This window comes from the organism of the source record quoted next, unplaced genomic scaffold (genome assembly GCF_019419815.1).
Source record: "Pyrus x bretschneideri cultivar Hongxiangsu unplaced genomic scaffold, Pyrus_bretschneideri_v1 Contig34, whole genome shotgun sequence".
NCBI lineage: Eukaryota > Viridiplantae > Streptophyta > Magnoliopsida > Rosales > Rosaceae > Pyrus > Pyrus x bretschneideri.
The window spans coordinates 2960971-2984341 of record NW_025999657.1 but is presented as its reverse complement, the minus strand read 5'-3'; the positions used below and the strand labels follow the sequence as shown (position 1 = coordinate 2984341).

General features: G+C 37.2%; 1 protein-coding gene across 1 annotated transcript; it reads left to right on the top strand.

The window, feature by feature from the left end:
• The first annotated feature begins 8879 nt into the window (after nucleotides 1-8879).
• On the top strand, nucleotides 8880-22984 carry LOC125480564 (receptor-like protein 3). The gene is made up of 5 exons (XM_048591525.1): nucleotides 8880-8927; nucleotides 16902-17792; nucleotides 22468-22596; nucleotides 22689-22811; nucleotides 22904-22984. The coding sequence occupies exons 1-5, from the start codon at nucleotides 8880-8882 to the stop codon at nucleotides 22982-22984; spliced, it is 1272 nt and encodes a 423-aa protein (XP_048447482.1).
• Nucleotides 22985-23371: the final 387 nt, after the last annotated feature.

Below are 23371 nucleotides of genomic sequence, written 5' to 3'. Positions count from 1 at the left end.
CCCTAGTATAACTAGATGCATGATGACTTGCGTCGAGATTCTTAGAAGTAGACACAATGGTCTTTTTCAAGGCTTAGCTAACTGAAGGGTTTTGGGTTTTTTGGCCTAATCCATGGGGAACTGGGCCCTAGAGACGGAGGGGGCACATTATGCAGTACGCTCTATGGACGGCTGCCCTAGAAACCTAAAGTTGCTACCGAGTGCACTAAGGTACCCTACAATTTTCGGAAGACTGCTTATGGCTTGCCCTTTAAGCAGTAAAGTGGCGTTAGACTTATACAACTGCACATTCTTGTGAAAGGTTAAACAAGCTAGCGTGCATATACGAAGCCATATCCATTGCCGACATGCTACGTAGTCGATAAGCTTCATCACTGCCAAGCACGGAACAGTCTACACCAAGTCCTAAAGTGTTGTGGAACTTGCTACGCAACCTACGAAATTGGAGAAAGCCAAGGTTAACAGCTTAATGGTTATGCGGATTTTTCTGCTTCTGTAAGTAAGACATCTGGCCGCCAACTCTACGGCTAACAACTTTGAAATTTTTTTACACCAACACTTACGGCTGCGTAGGCTACGCAGACCTGTCTGCTTATAGAAAAGTAACACGCTCGCCACTGGTCTATAAAGTCTAAAGGTTAAGGCATGAACAAAAGAAGTGAAGATGGAAGAAAGCGAAGGAAACAAGTTTATTAAATTTTCTAGTAAAACTGATAAACAAGTAGCAAAGATTGAAGGAGTTCAAGCAGAAGCAACAAGGAAAAATAAAGAAAATCCTAAAGGCTACCTAGAAGATTGTGGAATCCCACTATCACACAAATCGCATTTGGAGAACATTGAGCGGGGGCACATCTCATGGAGCAGAGCACTTCTTGGAAAAAATTGTGGCATAGGAAAAGTAAACCCCAACACAAAATAGTAGGGGTGAAGCTTGATGGCTCTCTAAGCCCTATCACATGGCTCACACCTACCACCATCCTTAACACACTTCACACGCACTCCCAACAGAATGCCATGCCAATATGCCTCGAGGAAGTCTCTAAACAAGTCATTGGAGATAATCTTGAAGTGAGTAGCCTTGAAGTAACAAACCTTACTCAAAGACTCGCCTTGACGATACAACGGCAGCACGCCATCATCATTCTTATGGCTTGAGGAGGACATGCTTGAAAAAATTCGACAAAGCTACGAGAAAAATTTGTTAGAGGGTTGCCAAAAAAAAAAAAAAAGGTGCTCAATAAGCCTTTCGGCCCAAAAGAGGCTCTCGGCCTCGCTCTCTTTTTTCTCCCTTAGGCACGGGCCCAAGCCTAGCCTTTTCCAAAAATAAAAAAAAATAAAAAAATAAAAAAAGAAAAAAAGAAAAAAAAACAACTAAGCCCCAAGCCTCAGGAGCCCAACAAACCTGTCGGGCCCCACACCCTGGCTTATACTCCCTCGCACCAGCGCCCAAGTCAGATGAAGCCATACGCGACACTACCTTGCCGTGGCTTCCCAAGCCACTTTTTCACACTTCCTCGACCCCCGTCAAGCTAATTTCAAGTCCCAAGGTTCCCAAAAAGATTATGAAGACAAGAAAATTAATTTTTTCTTACATAGAAGCACCGAGAAGACGAAGCAAGCAATGAAAGATGATTCTTTGCACGGGCAAGATGTAGAAGATTACTAGAGGATGGGGAACAAATATCCTCTAAGCTATCTCTCTCTCTCTCTCTCTCTCTCTCTTTTGTAGGGTAGAATAAATCGTTCTCCAAAATTGATTTAATAATCCACTTAAGGTGGACTTAAATAGGCTTTGATAGAAATTTATTTCCCTTTCCTAGAAGGATCTAGTTTCCTACCAAAGAGGGAATCAACATCAAAATAGGAAACAATCCAAAGTTTCCTAAAGCAAGAAAATCTCTACACCTCTTGCTTTTTTTTGCGAGTAGCCTAGCAGGTGTGGGGGCATTTGTGGAGCCAAAAATAATCAAGAGGCGACACGTGGATTTTTGGGCAAAAAAGATAAAATTACCATTGAGGAACACCGGAATTCCTACGCGCAAGCAGTGAGCAAACATCCCACAATCAAGTTGAAAGTGCCAAAAATAGGTATTTATTCAAAACCTATTTCATCCATCTTCTCCACAAGGTAACCCCCAAAACATTCCTTCTAAATTATGTTAATTAGCTAATTAATGGATTTATGACCTAATTAATCTATTAATGGCCAATTAAATTACCAATTACACCCACAAAACACATAAGAGGCCAGTCATCTTCTCTCCCAAGGGAACCGGCCATGCCTTATATATTCTACCTCATTTTCTCTAAAAAGCTAAGTTTTCACTCTTGCTAAACACTCAAAAATTCTCCAAACACTTTTCCTTCAAAATTCTAACTTTGGCATTAGAGGTTCTTTGGCCAAAGCCCCTTCTAACTCATCGTGGGTGCATGAAGCTTTTGGCCTTGACCTAAGGTGTTATTTGTTTTGTAGGTGCAATTTTGTCCAAGAACGAGGAATAAATTTGCATCCACAATGCTTGTCTTGTTTGTTATGCTAACTGGTTACGTATCAAACCCGCAAAAGGCATGTTCCTAAATGGTTATGTCTTTACCGTGGAATGCTACAATATTTTGGAGGTTCACGATATAGAACTTAGTTGTGAATCTTCGAGTCATTCCAAGACTTACTGCAACTCACTGCCCCACACGTGCAAAATATGGTTGAAAGTTTTTGTTGAGCATATTCGAAATACCTGCGGTTTTTCATCCATCATTGAGTCCTAATGACAATCCATGAAGATAATGCCGCATGTATCGACTAACTTCTGTTAAGTGTTGATGTGGTAGGCATATGACCCACTCTCTTGTCCAGCTAGATAAAAAATTAATTATTAGTTAAAATATTTAAAAAATCTCTCCCAATTCAATCACTATCTCTCTCCTGCCTTTTTCCCAATTTGTTCCAATGGTGTCTTATTTCTTCTCCAAGACCACCATTTCCTTCCTGAATCTCCTTCATCTCCACCTCACTCCCATGACGCTCATCCCCCTCTTCTTCCTCTACCACATTCTGCTCTAATCCTTACCGCTGCACCATCATCGTCCACTTCAAAGGCAAGACCGTTGACATCAAAATCCCAGGAATTCTATGATTTGATCCGCCATGAATGGTGGCTAAACATCGTGAACTTTGGGTGGGTCTTGTTCGTGGCACTGAGAGTAGTGGAATGATGGTGGTGGCGACAGTGTTTGTCTCTTAAACTCACCTAGGAAGTCGCCCAGGAAACGGGTCAAGGCAAAGATCAGGGCCAGTCAGACACACGGGTCTGTAGGACTGGTCCATGGAGATGAGGGTGCCAATCCTGCCACCCATGTGGATTCCTTAACTGGAAAATGGGCAGTTAGGTGCCAATGGTGAGCCTAGTCTTGGACGTGAGTAATTGGCGAATATGAGGTAATTGGCATGTGAAGGCAGCGGTGAGCGAATAAGTTGTGGTTTTGGTGGTGAAGGAAGAAAAGTTGAGGGGAGACCGGTGGACTGAGGAAGAAAAGTGAGGGTGGTTTGTAGGGGTGGGTCCCACATTTTTTTATAAAAAAATTTAAATCATTTTATTTTTAATTTATTAATACTTAATTAATTTTTCTATCCAATAGAGATAAGGAGTGGGTCCCGTCTCAAGCAATGTCAACGTTTAACAGAAAAATTGATAGAAAAACTGACGGAGGTCTCACTTTTATTGCAACAAATTTACAAGATGAGATATATGACATTGTAATTTTTAAAACATAAGATATAAGATTGTGGCTTGATTTATAGTTGAGATAATTTTGTGTAATTTATCCACAAATATATATATATATATATATATATATATTATGGAAAGGATTTATACTAGTTAAATTCAATAGTATTTAATTTCTAGAGCTCTTTTTAAAGAAAATATATAAGATTCTATCACATGAAATGTCAGGATCATTATGCTATGTGTCGTATCCGTTTCAATTGGATTTTGTCCGTTATCTACAGTTTCTGTGGTCTTCACCTGATAGTGATATATTTGTTTATTAGTTAGCCTTATGGTGATGCTACATAGAGAACAAATATATGGCTAGATTCATTCTTGAAATAAAAAAATAAAAATAAAATAAAAAAATGTCAGGATCTTTATTAATTAAGTATTAATAAAGAAATGGCCCATAGACCTACTAAGGCGCCCGCTCCTAGGCGTTTGAAAATTAAGAAAGGGCCCATAGACCTACTGAGGTGCCTGCCTAAACCGCCTAGGCATCGACTCACTTAGGCAAAAAATAGATAACTTTCATTTTGCATTTTATTTTATTTTTCAATAAATTGTAAGAGACTTGTCAAATACTTAAATCAGCACACATTATATGCTTGTTCCCCATGTTTTCATTATGTTCCAATACTTCATAATATATGTGTTATTCTATTTTGTAGTTTATGATGAAATTATATATATTTTAAGTATAAACATACACTTATTTACATGAAATATAATGGATTTAGTTAAATATGCCGAGTCCGCCTAGGCGCCCGCCTAGCCGCCTAGGCGCTAGGCCCCAGCTCGCCACCCGACTAGCGCCTAGCGTCTTTTAGAACCTTGCTAAAAACTTGGTATCCTTAGCATTTTTTTTAGCTACATCCAGTTTCTCTGATTTTTTCACGTGCCACCTGTAATATATTGCTAATTAGAGCTTATCTTTGGGGCTTAATTTTCTGATATCATTATTCTCACCAAGGAGGAAAATATATAATGTACAAGAGTGATTTACAAGGAAAGAAATAAACATCAAATAACCTAATTACAATCTGATTATAAGGACTCAAAAAAAGGTAACTAAACTAATTACAAAAAGTCAACTCTCCAACACTCCCCCTTAAGTTAGTGCATAAATGTCGTTCATGCCCAGCTTGACAATAGAGTTGTAGAACGCTTGACTTGCAATAGCTTTAGTTAAGATATCTGCTAATTGATCTTCTGACTTTACGAACGGGAATTGAATAAGATTCCCATCCAACTTCTCCTTAATGAAGTGTCTGTCAACTTCCACGTGTTTTGTGCGATCATGTTGAATTGGGTTGTGTGAGATATCGATAGCTGCTTTATTATCACAAAATAGATTTGAGGCTGAATTTGAAGGATACCCAAGTTCACCAAGTAACCTCTGAAGCCATAATAGTTCACATACTCCTTTTGCCATACCCCTGTATTTTGCCTTTGCACTTGATAAAGCAACCACTTTCTGTTTCTTACTCTGCCAAGTCACTATGTTTCCTCCCACAAATGTAAAGTAACCAGATGTGGACCGACGATCAGTAACGTTGCCTGCCCAATCTGCATCGGTGTAATCCTCTATTCGGCAATGATCATTCTTGAAAAACGTGATACCTCTACCTAGTGAGGACTTTAGGTATCGTAGGATGCGTTCAGCTGCACCCTTATGTGCCTCACTTGGAGAATGCATAAATTGACTAACAACACTTACTACGTATACATTATCAGGCCTGGTGTGAGATAAATAAATTAACCTCCCAACTAAACTTTGATAACGATCTCTGTTAATGGGAACTTGATCAGGGTGCACGGTAAGATGGTGATTTTGGACTATATGGGTGTCAGCCAGTTTACAATCAAGCATTCTAGTTTCAACTAACAAGTCAAGAACATATTTTCTTTGAGATAGAAATATACCCTGTTTAGATCGAGCTACTTTTATACCCAAGAAATATTTCAATCCACCAAGATCTTTCATCTCGAACTTAGTTGCTAAGTAATCTTTCAGCCTTGAGATTTCCTCTTTATCATCACCTGTAACAATCATATCATTCACATAAATAATAAGTGTCGTCAATTTACCCATTAGACGTTTCAAGAAAAGTGTATGATCAGAATTGCTCTGCCTGAACTCATACTTCCTCATAGCCATCCGGAACCTACCAAACCATGCCCGAGGTGATTGTTTCAATCCATACAATGCCTTATTCAACTTACACACCAGTTCGGGTTGTGAAACCGATGCATAACCAGGTGGAATATCCATAAACACTTCTTCTTTAAGATTACCATGTAAGAAAGCATTTTTCACATCAAATTGCTGTAATGGCCAATCCAAGTTAGCCGCCAACGAAAGTAACACTCATACCGTATTAATCCTTTGGCCACCAATCGTGCTTTGTATCATTTAATCGACGCATCAGCTTTGTACTTGATGGTGTACACTCATTGACATCCCACTCTCTTATTTCCTCGGGGTAGCAGAACTAAATCCCATGTTTGATTTTTCTGAAGTGCATCCATTTCTTCCTCCATTGCCTTGGTTCATCGATCATCAGATAGTGCCTCATTTAATGAACTTGGTGTGCTATCATTGGATATTTGTTGTATAAAAGCTTTGCCGGGTTCTGATAATTTATGTGATGACACATAGTTGGGAATGGGATATTTAGAGCCTTTCGTTGTTTCCGGTGAATATCGATTGGGTGGCTTTCCCTGGTTGTGCCTGAAAGGTAACTGATAATTCGGAACATCAGATACATCAATAGGGATAATAGATCTTACCTCAGGAATATTTTTTAGAGTATGGTCATCTGGTAGTGTTATATTTTGAGACGAGGGGGAGTAGTATCAGTAGAAGTATCAAGATCGACAAGTGGTAGCACTGTTGTCGTGGGTAAGCACGGCACTGCAGTGCCTGTCGCTAGTTTTGTGGGCAGTGATGTTGCTTCTGTTGGCTGGGCTGGCAGTGCAGCCACTGCAGGCTCGGCTAATAGTGGCAACGGAAGATCAGTGGTAGCAGCAGCCATGGTCCAAACCTGTTCGTCATGCAGTGTCTTCCCCTGAAAAGGAGGGTTGGAAGAAGCCGAAGAGTAATACATCTCAGACTCGAAAAAAGTAACATCCATGGTAGTATACATCCGACATGAAGGAGGGTGGTAGCAACGGTACCCTTTCTGATGTAATCCATACCCCATGAAAACACACCGGAGAGCACACGGGTTAAGTTTTGTTTGTTGATTTTTATGTAGATGAACAAAGGCAACACATCCAAAAACTTACGGTGGGAGCACCAAAACAGACAGTAGAGGCACGAATGTAGCAAGAACTTGCAAAGGTGCAAGAAAATTCAATACTTTGGATGGCATACGGTTGATAAGGTAAGTGGCAGTTCGAAGAGCAACATCCCAAGAGGAGCGGGGAACATCCGCCCCAATCAATTGCGATCGAGCTGTTTCTAATAGATGGCGATTTTTGCGCTCAACCACCCTATTCTGTTGAGGAGTCTGAGGACAAGTAGTCTAGTGGAGGATTCCGTGATTAGTTAAATAATGTGTAAAATCATTATTAACATATTCACCACCATTATCAGAATGCAAAATCCAGATTTTAGTAGAAAACTGTGTCTGAACCATGGTGTGGAATGTCTTAAATGCCAGCAACACATCACTTTTACGCTTAAGAAGGTATAACCGTGTCATCCGTGTGCAATCATCTATGAATGTTACAAACCACCTAATACCAAATGAAGTAGTAATCGAAGATGGTCCCCAAACATCCAAATGAACAAGACCAAAAGGAATATCACTTTTATTAGAATTCAACGGAAAAGAGACATGGTGACTCTTGGCAAGTATGCAAGTGTCACATATAAAGTCTGAAACTGAACAACCAACAAATAAATCCAGAAACATATGTTGTAAATAACTGAAAGACGGATGACCCAAACGGTGATGCCATAACCATATTTGATGCCGTTTGTGATCAACGGCTATTTGGGCGAGATTGACCCGTCCTGTACTGACATCGTCCACAAAATAGAGATCCCCCCTCTTAGTACCACGACCAATTATCTCCTTCGTGAGAATATCCTGAATAAGATAAAACTTCGGATACAATAGTACACAACAATTCAATTGCTCGGTAGCTTGGCCAGGAGACATTAATTTATGCTTTAGTGAAGGTACAAGTAGTGTATGCGGCAAAAAGAGGGTAGGCGTGAAGCGTACAATGCCAGCACCAGTTACCGGTGAGGTGACACCATTAGCATTAGTAATATTTTAGTAATATTTCGTCGAAGTGGAACAATATCACAAGATAAATTAATGGGTTCATAGGTCATATGATCTATGGCACCAGAGTCAAAAATCCAATCGGATTGAGTATCACAATTATTCATATTAAAAGCATAACCATAGTTACCTGAGGACTCCGGAGGCATGTCTTAAGAACTCGAAACAGGAGGATTCATGGTAGGGTCAGTTAGGGTAGTAGTGTTTAGGGTTGTAGTGCTTAGTATAGGGGTATGATCAGTTAGGATGAAATTGTTTCCACCGTGGAATGGTGGTAGGTTCTTCATGGGAGGGCCGAGTTTGCTTGAGGGAACGGGCAGAGCATAAATCCTAGGATCTTTGCTCTGATACCATGCTAATTAGAGCTTATCTTTGGGGCTTAATTTTCTGATATCATTATTCTCACCAAAGAGGAAAATATATAATGTACAAGAGTGATTTACAAGGAAAGAAATAAACATCAAATAACCTAATTACAATCTGATTATAAGGACTAAAAAAAAAGGTGACTAAGCTAATTACAAAAAGTCAACTCTCCAACATATATTTGTCGGTACTTTAACGAACTTCAATTCATTTCTCAGTTTTGCCACTCACAGTTTCTATAAATACTCTTGTACACATCTTTCTTTCATAGCGGGAGTACATAATACAATTTTCTTGGTCATGGTTATCAATTTAAAGCTTTTAGATTTTCGGGGGACCAAAAAAAAAAGAGTGGGGAGGAATGAAGAAAGTAAAGGAACATGGGAAGAGAAGCTTGAGAGACAATTAAATTTACTAAAAACAAATTTATTTCCTTACAAAAATGGGTGGCATGGGAGAAATCAAGCTCAAGACCGTGTTCCGCGACAAGGTATATTTTTACATTTTAATTTAGTTCTTTGTTTTCTGCTTGAATTCTTTTAACTTTAGTTGTTCCATTTTCATTAGTCAAATTTTTGAAGTCTTTTGTGTGTTTTTTATTTAGGAAAACTAATGAAAAATACTTGAAAATTTTGAGTTTTAACGATAAGAATAAAATAAAAGGTAAAATAAATAGTACCAGGATTGCCTTTTTAGGGTAAAAATATGATTTTTTGTTAAAGTGAACAGTACCGGAAGCTTTTCGTTAAAGAAAAATCAGCTTAACTAATGGGAAAAATATCTAAAACAACCAACACCAGCGTAGTTAAAGAGAAAAAAAATGTCTAAGCTTCATTAGGGAGGGATATATCTAGGGGTGGAAAAAATTCCCAAAAATCCCGAACCGAACCGAAAAAATCCCGATCCCAAACCGAAATTCCCGAAATTTTTGGGATGCTATCCCGAACCGATCCCAAAATTTCGGTATGGGATTCGGGATTGGTTTCTCGATATTTCGGGAATCCCATACCAAACCAAAAATATATAATATTAATTATTATATATATATTATTCTTTTATAATTGATGCTAGTAGTTTCTAATTCATGCTCTGCAACCTGGAATGCCCTACACCTTGCATATTTTTCATGTTTTGTTTGATATTCATGTGGATTTTATTATTGTTACTGTCATGGCTGATGATTTTAGAAGGCTTGATTAGTTTGTCTCTCAACATATTGCAAAAAGGGTTTAATTAATTTGAATTTTGACTATGATAAAAACAGTCAGGCATGCCAGTGTTCAATTAAATAGTAGTGTGAATGAAATGAAATTCCTAGTTTATGAATGTGTTCTTGAATTATATATTTGAAGAACAATTCATAATTTCATATTTCAATTTGGGATTCCCGATTTGTCCCAAAATCCCTAAAATATTTTGGGATTCCCGAAAATTTGGTTTGGGATTGGTCTTCAAATTCCTGTCCCGAAAAATTTTGGTTTGGGATTCGGGATACTAGTTTCGGTATGGTATCCCATGCCGAACCACCCCTAGATATATCTCAAACATTTATGTTAACCAACACTTGTAACAACATCGGCTAGAAAGTTTTGACTCATGGATTAAAGTGTCATTTTTATGAAAAAATAATAATATATTTTTGGATAGAAGTTTGAAAGCTATTATGTTACTGACATATTCATTTTATCTTGTGGTGATCAAACCTCTTGCAGAAGATCTGCGCAGTCGTAGCCGGGAGGTTAGACTGAAAAGTATGACTCAGCTACGTCACGGCGGAATTTCTACGGGCCTTGAGTGTAGTATATGAACAAGGGAGCAAGCATAGTGAGCAAGTGCAAGGCAAGAAGGGTAGAGAGATGGGTTTGGAACACTTGGTGCCATGCTTGCAGAGGATGAACCAGTTATGTGTAACATGGAAAATGGTGATAAAAAGACAATGAAGCATAATCTTTTATGGCTAGTTGGTTCGTATTGTTAGTTGTTTATTTGTTTATTTTTTTAAAATACACTCATGTAGCCAAGCAAAAATTATTTTTTATTGTATTTATCCTCGAATAACAATAATGTTAATTCTAAAATTTCTAAATGCTGAAGTGGCCCAAATTGTTTTTTTATTGTTGCTCCAACCTATTGAAAATACGTAAAGTATTTCAACTCTCTGGTATTGTTGGAAATGGAGGAATAATTTTGTTTTTAATGATGGCCAACAATTGCCTCTCTCACCCTAGAAGTTCATTTTTCAATTTGCAAGGGATTGGTATGATGCCAACAAGTGTTCTTCTAGTAAGCCTCTTAGACAAATCATCTCAATGCATTGGATCTGCCTACTAATTGGTAGATATAAAATCAATACAGATGGGAGTTGTAATGACCCATTTAGCCACATAAGTGTTGGAGGTTTGCTTCGTAATTCTAAAGGGGAATGGATTAAGGGATTTGCTGCTAATTTGGGTAGAGAAACCATGATGGAACTTAAGCTTTGGGGTGCTTTCATGGGCCTTTCACATAATTTTCTAACTATTAGATAAAACAAAATGTGTTGATGAATACAAAAATTCCACATTAATGCCTTAAGTTGAGTGGCTTTACGTCTAATATCATTGATGCCTCTTATGATAAAAATCTCACATCTACTATGTTGTGTATGTGATAAAGCTCACACTGAAAAACAATACCGATATAATTAGTAGTTGGTCACTCATTTGTCCTCTCTGAAATCTTGGCAAAATGTAAATCATCTTGAGTAATTTATAATTATAGTATCATCTTAAGCTTTTGCCCACCTCAAAACATATCGTTAGGCGGACCCTTACGAGCAGTAGAGGAAGTCTTCGGTTTTTTCTCAACCGGCATCTCTTAAGCAGGTTGGGAAGATCTCTTATTTCCACCTTTATTCATAGTAGGTTCCACGACAGCGATCGAATGAGCCAATGCATTCACCTTGATCCTTTTTATCTCATATCTCGAGAGCAACCCACCTTTCTCCCGACGAAGAGGATTAAGTAGCCAATGCCATTCACGGTACTTAGTGGGGGAGCTCAACCCATGTTGGTTTTTCCCTTATTTTTTCTCTCTCGGACTAGCAGGCGGGAGGCTTGCATGCTTAGTAGCCCATGAGGCCCGCGACCTTCTCATTTCTCTCAATCGCCAGCCTGGCCCGCGTCAAGTTCAAGAGCCCAAAGGACATGAACCATGCGGCTCGCCTAGCACTGTGCCCCAACGCCTCAATCCGCGGCCCCAGCCGCACAGCTGCCTTTGGCTCCACAACACTCCTCGGCCCATGCCAGCTGACGTGCCGCACCACCGTGACGACTACCCAGCGATAACACTATCCAAGAAGAAGATAAGGAAAATTAAATTTTTCTTACCTCGGTGCAGCACGGAGAAGACAAAGAAAACAACGAAATACGGTCATTTGCACGGGCAAGTGTAGAAGATTTCTAGGGGAGGGGGAACAAATATCCTCTAGCTTTTTCTCTCTTGTAGGGTAGAATAAATTGCTCTCTAAAGTTGATTTAATCATCTACTTAAGGTAGACTTAAATAAACTTTAGAAGTGATTTATTTCCCTTTCCTAGAATGATCTAATTTCCAACTAATGTGGGAATCTACATCAAAATAGGAAACAATCTTACATTTCCTAAAGCAAGGGAAGATCTCTACACCTGCTGCCTTTTCTTACAAGCAGCCAACAAGTGTAGGGGCATTTGTGGAGCAAAAAATAATTAAGAAAATTATGAAGGCGACACGTGGACTTTTGGGTGAAAAGGACAAAATTACCCTCGAGGCACACCGGGATTCCCATGCGCATGCAACAAACAATAACGGCTCAATCAAGGAAGAGTCAAATTTGATCAAAATGATATTTATTCAAAACCCTCCCATCACTCCTCATCAAATCCTCACTCAAAAGGTAACTCCCAATTATCCTATTTAAATTAAGATTGATTACCAAATTAATTTCAAGATATTATTTCACATAATATCTTGCAATTAAACTCATAATTCTACCAAAAATGGTCAGTCCCTATCTCTCCAAAGAGGGCCGGCCACATCCCTATATATAGCCTTATTCTCCCACTAAAATGCTATGTTCATTTTGTCCCAAAAATCCCCTAAACACTTTCTCTCTAAAATTCTAACTTTGGCATCGGAGATTCTTTAGCCAAAGGCCCCCCATTCATCGTGGGCGTGTGAGGCTCTTAGCCAAAGGCCCCCCATTCATCTTAGGTGTTATTATTTTGTAGGTGCCTTTTCGTCAAAGGAGAAGAAGGCGGAAATTTGCATCCACAAAACACACATTTGGTTTTCGTTATGTGATTTTAAATTTTAAAGTTTGTCCCTTTTACATGGGTGTTATCTTAGAGAATATCCTGGTTCAGTGGTTGTGTTATTTTTAAAGCATCATGAGTTTTAATGTCATATGCAATCCTTCAAGACCATTGGATCATGATTTTGTTTTGAGGAGTGATTGCTTTTTACATTCCCTGTTTCACCTCTTTGCGTTCCTCTGTTTTGAACCCCAATGAGAAATCTTTTTTGTATAATAACAATCTATCATGCAGATGATGCTTTACTATAGTGAAGGAAAGTAATCATGCCTATGCACCTTAGTGTAGATTCTCCCACTAATTCCCCTTCCCCCTAACAACTAGGTATCTAATCCACTAACACTATCACTCTCATAACAAAACGGACAATACTTGGGTACTCAAAGGATGAGTAGGAATTCCTACTCAAAAGTATTCGTTGCCGATTCATAAAACTTCATGTTTTTAATCAGAACCGTTCATATTATAAATTACTTTATAAAAATCGCCTATGCAAAAAAATAAAATAAAACTAAGGTTATTTAGTCGATGAATGTTTTGAAATCTATCTTTGACATATTGAAGGGTTCATAAATCTCTCTTTGGCGTATTGGAGGGTTTGGAGATATCTTTTTCGACATATGGAAGGGTTTGGAAACCTCTCTTTGATGTGTATAAGGGTTTGGCAAAAAGTACCTTAATGTGCCGTCATGCTTGTTTGCCAGTTTTCTCAGCAAACTAAGGTCTTTGTTTTTTTGCTCATATATATATATTCTCTTGCATTATTCTATTCATTATATCTTATTTGTTTAATAACCATCCATTATTGCTATCATACGATTGTGTGGAATTTTATGCCTTGTTTGGTAGTTGGGAATGGAAGAAATAGGAAATCTCGTCGACGTATTGAACGGTTTGCAATACGAAGATAATTTTTATGCTCATTTGGTGCTTAATATTGATTAGATTGGATTGGACAAAGATTCAAGCTCAAATTAAAGGTAGAGTGAATGATTTTAAGGGATTAGAGAAAAAATTATCTATTTTCATCCTGTCATTTCTTGGGAATTGAAAGTGATGATTTTTCTTAATTAGAAACTTATCTTCTACTTTCACTTTCAACTGGTTACTACAATTTACCTGCAATCTTGAGAGACGTTGTATCTTTTATTTTCTTGCATGCTGTATACGTCACTAAATAGTATTAAAATGAAAGCCAACTCAATATATTGGTAGTGAATTCACAATTTACATGAGTTAAGCTTAAAACGTCCTATTTATAAATGAAAAGAAATATCATTAGAACATAATAAGTCTTCGCTTTTTGGTTTCTTTCATGCCATGAAATTCTCTTCAAAAGTAAATGGGGGTTTGGATAATTCTAAGCAAAAATTAAATAAATAATAATTATTAAAAATAAAATAAAATAAAATCAGCTGCAAACCTTTGGTTGCTCCCACACGTGTGTGTGTGCAGACTTATTAGCTGTAAGCAACCAAACAGAACGTAGCTCTATCCTGGCATTCGCCCTCACCTTATCTTCACTTGTGCATTGGAGTAGTTCCGTTTATTGTTGTCATTGGAAGGGCATCATTTGTAATCAGGAGAGTTGGGTTATTTGCTCTTACCCTCCATAGGGCTAAAAAAAAATGTTATATTGATTACAAATATTTAAGAGAACTATTATTAACACTGTAAAAATCTAATTTGCACTTCTTACAAAAGTATCTTTCGTTCTAAATATAAGAACTTTAGAGTGCATAATTCAATTTTTTGAAGTGCCAATAATAATTCTCATAATTAATTAACAATTATTATATGGAGAACAAATAAAAACTTAAAAATAAAAAAATGATTTCGCTGTCTTTCCCCTTGAATCGATACCGTATTTGCCGATTTTATCCTAGTTTCATTTAGCTATTTCCCTGGACTATTATATATGACCAATTTTCCATTATAGTTTACCCACATTTCATGTAAATTGCGTAAAAAAAATGTCACATTCTGGTCATTAAATATGTATTTGTTATTTTACTTTTCTTGTATGTGTCATTTTACAAAGGTTTGATGAAATGTAGGAAACATGACGTAAGTAGTGGCATTGGCCATTTACAATAATTGGGGAAAAAATTAGCGAAACATTCTTTTGTTTATTCTTTTTATGAAAACCCTTACCTCTTAAAATAGAGATGGGCGGTGACAGTGACATATTTGACATCTGGTGGTCATGTGACAAAAAAAAAAAAAAGCAAGTCCATCAACCGTTGTTTAAAAGGGATCAGGATTCTCTCCTAATCTAAGGATCAGGATCCTCATGATCAAGGGATGTGGGCCGTTGGATGAAAATCCAACGGTTATAATTATTATAACTTTAAAGGGACTCCCCTGTTTGTAACCGTTGGATTTTCATCCAACGACCCACATCTCTTAGTCATGAGGATCCTCATCCTTAAATTAGGAGAGGATCGTGGTCCGTTTAAAAGAATAGTGGTTATGTTTATAGTTCCACATAAAGACCAAGTAATAATACATTAATATTTATAAAAATGAACTGTTATTAGCATTTCAAGAATCTTATTTTACACTCTTCATAAGTGTATTTTTCCTTCTAATTATAGAAAATTTAAGTGCCACAATGAGATTTTGGAGTGCCAATAACAATTCTCTTTATAAAATATAGATTAAATTGTACATAGCCGTAAAACAGAAGGTTGCAAAATTTTCTTTACTCTAAAAACAAGGTCCTTTTCAGTTTGCTTTCACAAGTGGAACTGTGGAAATTTGTCTTTGACTCAATCTCTCTTCGATGCATTGAGGGGTTTGGAAAATATACATTAACGTGCGGTTATCGTTTTTTTGAGATTGATTGGATAAGGTTCAGGCTCAATTGAAGATAGAGGTGAAAGACTTTTTATTTTTGGGAGATCAGAATGGGATTAGGCATGAAAGAAACTTGTCCCTTTCAATCATACAATTTTTTGGAATTGAAGGTGATGAGTTTTCTTGATAAGAAATTCATCTTTTACCTTCACGTTAAACACCTTTTTTTTCCTTTTACTTTGACATACCTTATATAATGGAGTTATTCAAGAATACTGGAAGAGAAGAAACCTTTTACTACAATTTAACCCATTTCAACTCATAAACCTTTTCGTTTTACTACAATCTAGCCCATTTCAATGGAGAAGAAACACATATTTGGTTTTCTTTATGTGATTTCAAATTTTAAACTTTGTCCTTTTTCACTGTGGAAAATCTCTTTCATGTATTGAAGGGTTTGGAAAATGTACATTAATGTGCGGTCAAAGTTGTTTAAAATGAAATACTATCTTTTATGCTAGTTTTTATGTGTGGTCCCCTCTCGAGTCCATGACCACACACAAAAAAAAAAAAAAAAAAAAAAAAAAAAAAAAAAGTACATAGCTCCATCCCTTTGGTTGCTCCTATATATATATATGTGTGTGTATGATATATGTAGACTTGTTACTGCAATAAATATTTAAGTTCAAAAAATGGCTCATGGCTTCCTCCTCGTCTTCTTATTCTCTTTCATTATATCTCCAACAAATATTCATGCAAACAACCAAACTGAACGTAGCACTCTCATGGCCTTCACCCGCACTCTATCTTCTCCTCCGGTAAATTGGAGTATTTATGTTGATTGTTGTAGTTGGAACGACATTACTTGTATTCATGAGGGTTGGGTCACTCATTTGCTTTTACCCTCCAAAGGGCTCAAAAGAGGTATGTTTGTCTCATCACTTTCAAATCTCACACATCTCACCAACTTGAACCTTTCCCACTATTCACTTTGTGGCACACTTGAAACCAAATTCTTCTTGTCCTTGAATCACCTCAAGATTGTTGATTTGAGCTATAACCTTCCTTCTAGAGAGATACCATTTTCTTTGCCACCCAAAAATATTTAGACAATAGATTTGTCAAGCAATCACTTCCATGGTGCAATTCCCTCTTCTTTTTTTGCAACAAGCTAGGAATTTGACAAGTTTCAATGTCAGCAACAACACCTTATTTGGGTATATCCCTTCATCTATTTGTCTTCGATCCTCTCCTTCCATAAGAGTATTGGATATTTCCTCCAATGAATTTAGCGGCAACATTTCTTGTGGGCTCGGGGGGTGTTCCAAATTGCAGATTCTTCGTGCCGATCACAATAATTTGTTAGGATCACTTCCGGAAGACATCTATAACGCCACCAAACTTGAGGAATTTGCATTACCTCTTAATTCACTAAATGGAGCCATTAGTGAAAGAATTGCCAACCTCGCCAACCTCACAATCCTTGACTTCTACTTTAATCATTTGAGTGGTGTGATTCCTATCAATTTTGGGAAGCTCTCCAAGTTGAAATTCATGAATTTTGACTTCAACAGCTTAGAGGGTAGTTTGCCTCCATCTTTGATAAGATGCACAAACCTCCTAGAAATACATTTGGGATTCAACTACTTGGAAGGAGACCTCACCACACTTAATTTCTCCAAACTCAGCCACCTTAGTAAACTTGACCTAGTTGGGAATAATTTCACCGGTATCTTGCTGATAAGCCTTTACTCATGCAAGTCCTTAAAAGCAATTCGGTTGAGTGGAAATTGTTATCTAGAAGGAAAAATACACTCTGAGATTCTTTCATTGGAATCCTTGTCCTTCCTTTCTCTTGCTCATGCACGATTGACTAATATCACAGGGACAATGAAGATATTAATGGGTTGCAAAAGTCTTCACACATTCTTCCTTATCGGTTCGTTTGACCGCGAGGCAATGCCAACTGATGATGGCATAGTGGATTTTCACAGTTTCCAAAATCTTTTTTTCTTGAGTTTGGTTAAGTGTGGGCTTGCTAGTCAGATACCCGATTGGTTATCAAACCTAAAGAATCTAGAGATCTTATTTCTGGGTAATAATCAAATCACAGGGTCAATTCCAAGTTGGTTGGGGACTCTTCCAAAACTCTTTTATGTGGATCTATCACTCAATCAGATTTCAGGTGAATTTCCTAAAGAACTCTGTAGATTACCAATGTTACAGGTGAATGAGTGTATTAGGACAATAAGAACAACGTCGACCAAGATGCGAATAATGAACGCGATGAACTTCCCTGGTTTTATATTTTTGCAGCCCTAGGTTTTATTGTCGGATTTTGGGGAGTTTGCGGTTCTTTAGTTCGTAATAATTCATGGAGGTACACTTATTTTTTATTCCTGGATAATGTACAAGATTCGCTTTATGTGAAGATGGCAGTGTGGCATATGAAAAGAAGGATTAGGGACTAAATTCTATATTTTACTATATATTTTTCAGTTTCAATAAAACTATTTGGATTCACAAAATTTACATATATTTACTGACTCACTCTATTTAGATATACGCATTTGTATTAGGGAGTTAATATGTAAGTGTGTAAAGGTCGTGTACACAAATAGCCTCACTCTTTCAGTATTTATTTATTATTTTTATTTTTATGTTTTCGTTATGATGTAATCTTTGTTCTTATATTGTAATATGATAAACCTATTTGATCACACAAAATTTATCACATTGGTTGACTAACTTTTTAATACATGTGTGTTTTACCATTAATTGTACATGTCTATATAAGTCTCACATGAATTAGAGAGCAAGTCAACAAATATGTCTCGTGTGTTCAAATAGCATCACCATTATTAATATATGCTTCAAGTGTCACCATGGTGTAAGCCGAATGTCAAGGCTGATGAGAAGATACTATGTCACACTCCGATCCTGAGCTACGACCAGGATTGATGCATGACATCACCACACACCTTTTCATCTTTCAATGTGTCAATAGTGTAGAAATTTTTTTACACTCACAAGGATGCACCTAACCTCTGTGTTAGATTGCCTATGTACCCTCTATCGGAATCCATTCATAGTTCATCGTTCTTTCGACTCTAACATTTATCATAGTACTTCTGACAAAAATGGATAGAATTCCATAATCATTCAAGTAAACTTGACGAGCATAATTCATTAAATTCCATACTAAAAGCAATCATTTCATGACCAGGATTTCCATTACGACATTAACATAAATCATAATGTTTTCCAACATCGATTGAGCCAAAGATGCATAATTTAACTACATTAATGAATCAATAATATCAAATATCGATTCACAAAGTTTAATAAGGTAAGCCTCTGTATTTCCCTACCTGGATTCCAAGCAATAATATTGTAACCCTAAGTTACAAAAACAAATGTTTACCCTAATTAATTTCTATTCATTAGAATATAGGGTTTTTGACTAACCCAGCAAAACAAAACAAGAGCTAGAATTTCGGACCACTCAATAGATTCCAACCAGGAAGTAGTCACTCATCGTTATTTTACCAAGTATATCACCTCTAGAACATGTATGGTCCCCTATCGCGGAATAACCAAGCAGAAGCCTATCCTATAGTACTAGATAATGATAACCTATTACGGATATACCAAGTATGATCACTCCTAGAATGCGCATGGTCCCCTATTGTGGATATACCAAGCAGAACCATAGACATAGTCTAATCATGTAGGCAGTGATCACCCATCGCGGATTTACCAAGCATGATCACCCTTCAAATACGTATGGACCCCCATTGCTAATATACCAAGCATGTCAATATCCTAACTCTAGGTAGTGATAATTTGTCGCAAATATACCAAGCATGATCACTCTTAGAATGCGTATGGTCCCTCATTGAGAATAAACCAAGCAGAACCATAAGCATAGTCTAATAATGTAGGCAGTGATCACCTATCACGAATATACTAAGCATGATCACCCCTGAAATACGCATGGTCCCCCATCACGGATATACAAAGCAGGACTATCCATGTACCATCGCTACATGATGCAATCATATCATCACACAACAAGCATCAAATCAACATGAATTCTAATTACTAGTGTACACATTATTGATCCTAGGAGACAAACGATCATCGAATTAGATAATGTACATTTTATAACCTACGTCAGTTCAGCATGAATCATAATTTCAAATGTATATACTATCAGTGTCACTTAACTAACCAATACCTAGCCACACAGACATATGAGTTCTATAGAATAATTTTAACGAGGTTCTAGCTTATATTTTTCATACTAGTAATCATACATCTCATTTATGTTATCTCGAAGTTCAATAAACATATATATCACAATAAGGCATCACACGCACGTAAATTGAAACATACATTAACTAGGATAGTTCATTAACCAAGATAGGTCACTAGGCTCCATTTAGTATCTAGTAATACTAACTTTAGTATGAAGAACGATTCGAAACATGTTGACCAAAGGTTGACTCTTGGTTGATGTGATCAATGAAATAGTTAACAAAAGATCCGCCCACTAGATTCCTTATCCGTGACTACCTATGGGTCTGAACATGTTATTAGAACAATATACTAAAATTTCAGGACGATCCAACAATTAGATCTCCTCCAATTGCCAAATTCGAGTAATGGTCAACGATAGGTCCTACAAACTTAGAAATAAAATTCAGGAAGATCCATAAGTCATATTTCTAATCCATAAGTTCACATGGTCCTCAAAATATTACGTACAATAACACATTCAATTTTGGTGATGATCCCAGATCGCCGTTCGCTATGAGGGTCAAGTGGCGGACTTTAACGAAACTAAGTTCAAATAACGGAATTTTGTCAATCAGATTTCAATTATGGAATTAGGATATTAAATTTAGCTTGGAAAGGCCAAGTGGTGTCTAGGGCCACGGGCCGCCACATGCAGTGGCCAATGGCCCAAATTCGTGAGAAAATTCACCTATTTGCAAAATTCCTCAAATTATACCAAAATAAAGATCGTAAAGAGATGATTAAGTTTTATACCTGGGCCGAGGTTCCAATTCGGCCAGGAAGTGGCCTGAAAATTCCTTGGATCGTTGGAAATCTTAGAAATGGGTATTTGTTGATTCGTCTACAAATTGAACTTCGATGCCACAAACTCGGCTTGGTTCTTATTCCTAAGGTTAAGAGGAGTGGAATGAGAATGGTGGCTGATGGTGATAGCTGCAGGAACGGTGAATCATCATAGTAGCACTCTAAGAGTAACGACTCTGTTTTACCGGAAAAAGAAGCCAAAATGGCTTGGGTTTTTGGTGGAAATAGGAGAGGATATGTTGGGGATGAGTTTCTAGGTGGTGGCTAGCTAAAATTCGTATGAAAATTGCTGGAGAAGCGTCAGGATTTATTTGCAATAGTCAGGTCTGTAGTTAGGTCGTGGGTCATAAACGAGTCGAAAGGGGATAAGATTTTTCAAATATGTACACATAGGACAAAAATAGGATTTTTTTCTACACCTTGAAATGACATAATTGTCCTTGTACTTAAATGGGTTAATTTGTCAAACCCAGTCAGCATTTCTACCTCATTGTTTGAAAATATGTGGCGCCCAACCCTTAGCTCCAAGAACCCTAACCCTAAACGACATGATCCTTTTCCACCCCATTTTCGACCGACACAACCTTTGGCACCCCAGTTTCAAATTGACACAAAGTTTGGAATCCGTTTTATATATTTTAGAGGTTTTGTGCTGTGCATTTGCACATCCTTTCAAAAAATTTGAATGGAAAAATAAAAAAGTACATTTTGAAATGAAATTTCATTATTTGAACCAAGATTTTGTAAAATTGGGAATTTTCGGTTTTGGGTGTGATTTAGTCTTTGGTACTATTAAGTTGTTTGATGTTTATGTTGTGCAAGTGGTTTGGTGGAAACTAATTGATTGAAATTTGTTCATCAATTCGTGCATAATATGTGCATAATATATGCATGTCTATATGTTGGGCACACTTGATTTTGGTTCATGAATTGGTTGAATTTGTGCATACTATATGTATAATATGTGTATATCCTTTTGATATTGCTAGAAATAATCGATTGAATTTTATTCATGAATTGGTAGAAACTATGTGCATATTATGTGCATATCATATGCATATTCTGTGCATGCGTTGATGTTAGGCATACTTGGCTGTATTTTGTTGATGAACTAATTTAATTTGGGCAGACAATAAGCATATATTGTGCATATCTTGTGCACATGTTATATCTTATTTAATTGATTTGTTTATGTTGAAAATCTTGCATGTCAAAAGTCAAATCTTCATCTCCGTCGAAACTTGTGTGTCCGCTAGATGAGGTGTTTCCTGCTACTATCTCCTACCTGTCATACGCCTCGGGGTGTCTGGGTAATATTAGAGGCCGATTTTCAAAGGATTTACTGAAGAAATTTGAGGATTCTTGTTTCAGTCATTTGGTTGATGTGGACTGCATTGACTGGTTTAGGCACTCACCCACTATGCTATCCTTGGCTATTAAGGATAGAAAGAGTGATGATTCAATCTTTTTCCTTTTTGGAGAACATGTCACAATTTTTGGGAGCCGCGAATTCTGTTTGGTGACCAGACTCAATTTCAGAGAATTCCCCCCTAAAGAGAACAAAGATGAATGTTGTCTTAGAGACATCTATTTCAGGGGGTTGACGAAGATAACCCTGAACAATTAAAGGATCAATTCAACTTGTTCCATAAGCTAGAAGATTTGTGCAAACTCGGCCTATTATACTTCGTCCACTTTGTTGTTTTGGGCAAGGAAAATGACTCAGCCATTGAATGCCACCTACTTCAGTTGGTAGATAATGAAGACATTTTCTTCGGGATCCGTATCATTCCAGGTGTTGATGCCAACCATATTAGCGGTTGCTTTGACCCGGCACAAGGTTGTAAACGAAAAAATTGTAGAGAAACCAGGGGTTGCAATCTGGGACTCTTATAACTTTAAGGGATTTCCGTATGTTTTTCAGGTAATTTCTGCATTCATTTTTGTTGCAACTTATTTACATTAGTGCTTTAGATTTTGTTCATCTGGTTGTTTGAAACTTTGCTGTACTTGAAGTCCAAAAACTATGGTAGGGTGCAGACGGAGAACCCTCAGTTATTGCCCTGGATTTGTCGTTGGGACACCAACTTAAATCCGTCCCATCCCAAGCTGAATAGCAGTCATTTTTCTCAACAATCAGTACATGTTTGTTTTAATTTTAATAAACTTACTGAATTTTTATTACCAATTAGTTGTACTTATGCATGCAACACCGATTTTGTTAGATGCAGGTTCTTGTTCAGCAGATTACTTCAACCGAGGAAGAAAAGAAGGTGCCTTACTGGAACGTCATGTTTAATGATGTTCAATGATAGGAGCATATTCATGCGACTTAAATGGCTTGTTCTCGTGCATTTACGTTATGTTTCTTTAGTTATTTTAGTACTTTAAGCTATTTTCGTGTGTTTATAGGTCCAAAGGGCTAAAGGAGCAAAAAGATGCATTTTGGAGACTTTTGGAGCACTTTTGGGCTAAGGACGGATAGCTTATGCTTGAAGCCAAAGTGTTGGACGAAATTGAAGACCTAATTGGAGCCAAAGTGTTGGAACCTTGTTCTCTTTAGTTTTAGGACATTTAAACCTTTCCTAATCCCAATCATGCCATGCATAACACACATCCATTCTAACACATTGTCATTGCACATGCATTTCCTTCATTAGTTAACCCACATGCACTTATCACTTATCATCACCACATAT

Excerpts from the sequence above, each read along its gene's own strand:
- LOC125480564 (XM_048591525.1), top strand. The coding sequence starts at position 8,880 with ATGGGTGGCATGGGAGAAATCAAGCTCAAGACCGTGTTCCGCGACAAG. Across the intron at positions 22,597-22,688 it reads GATTTCCGTATGTTTTTCAG|TCCAAAAACTATGGTAGGGT; the intron begins GTAATTTCTGCA and ends CTGTACTTGAAG. Across the intron at positions 22,812-22,903 it reads GTCATTTTTCTCAACAATCA|GTTCTTGTTCAGCAGATTAC; the intron begins GTACATGTTTGT and ends TGTTAGATGCAG.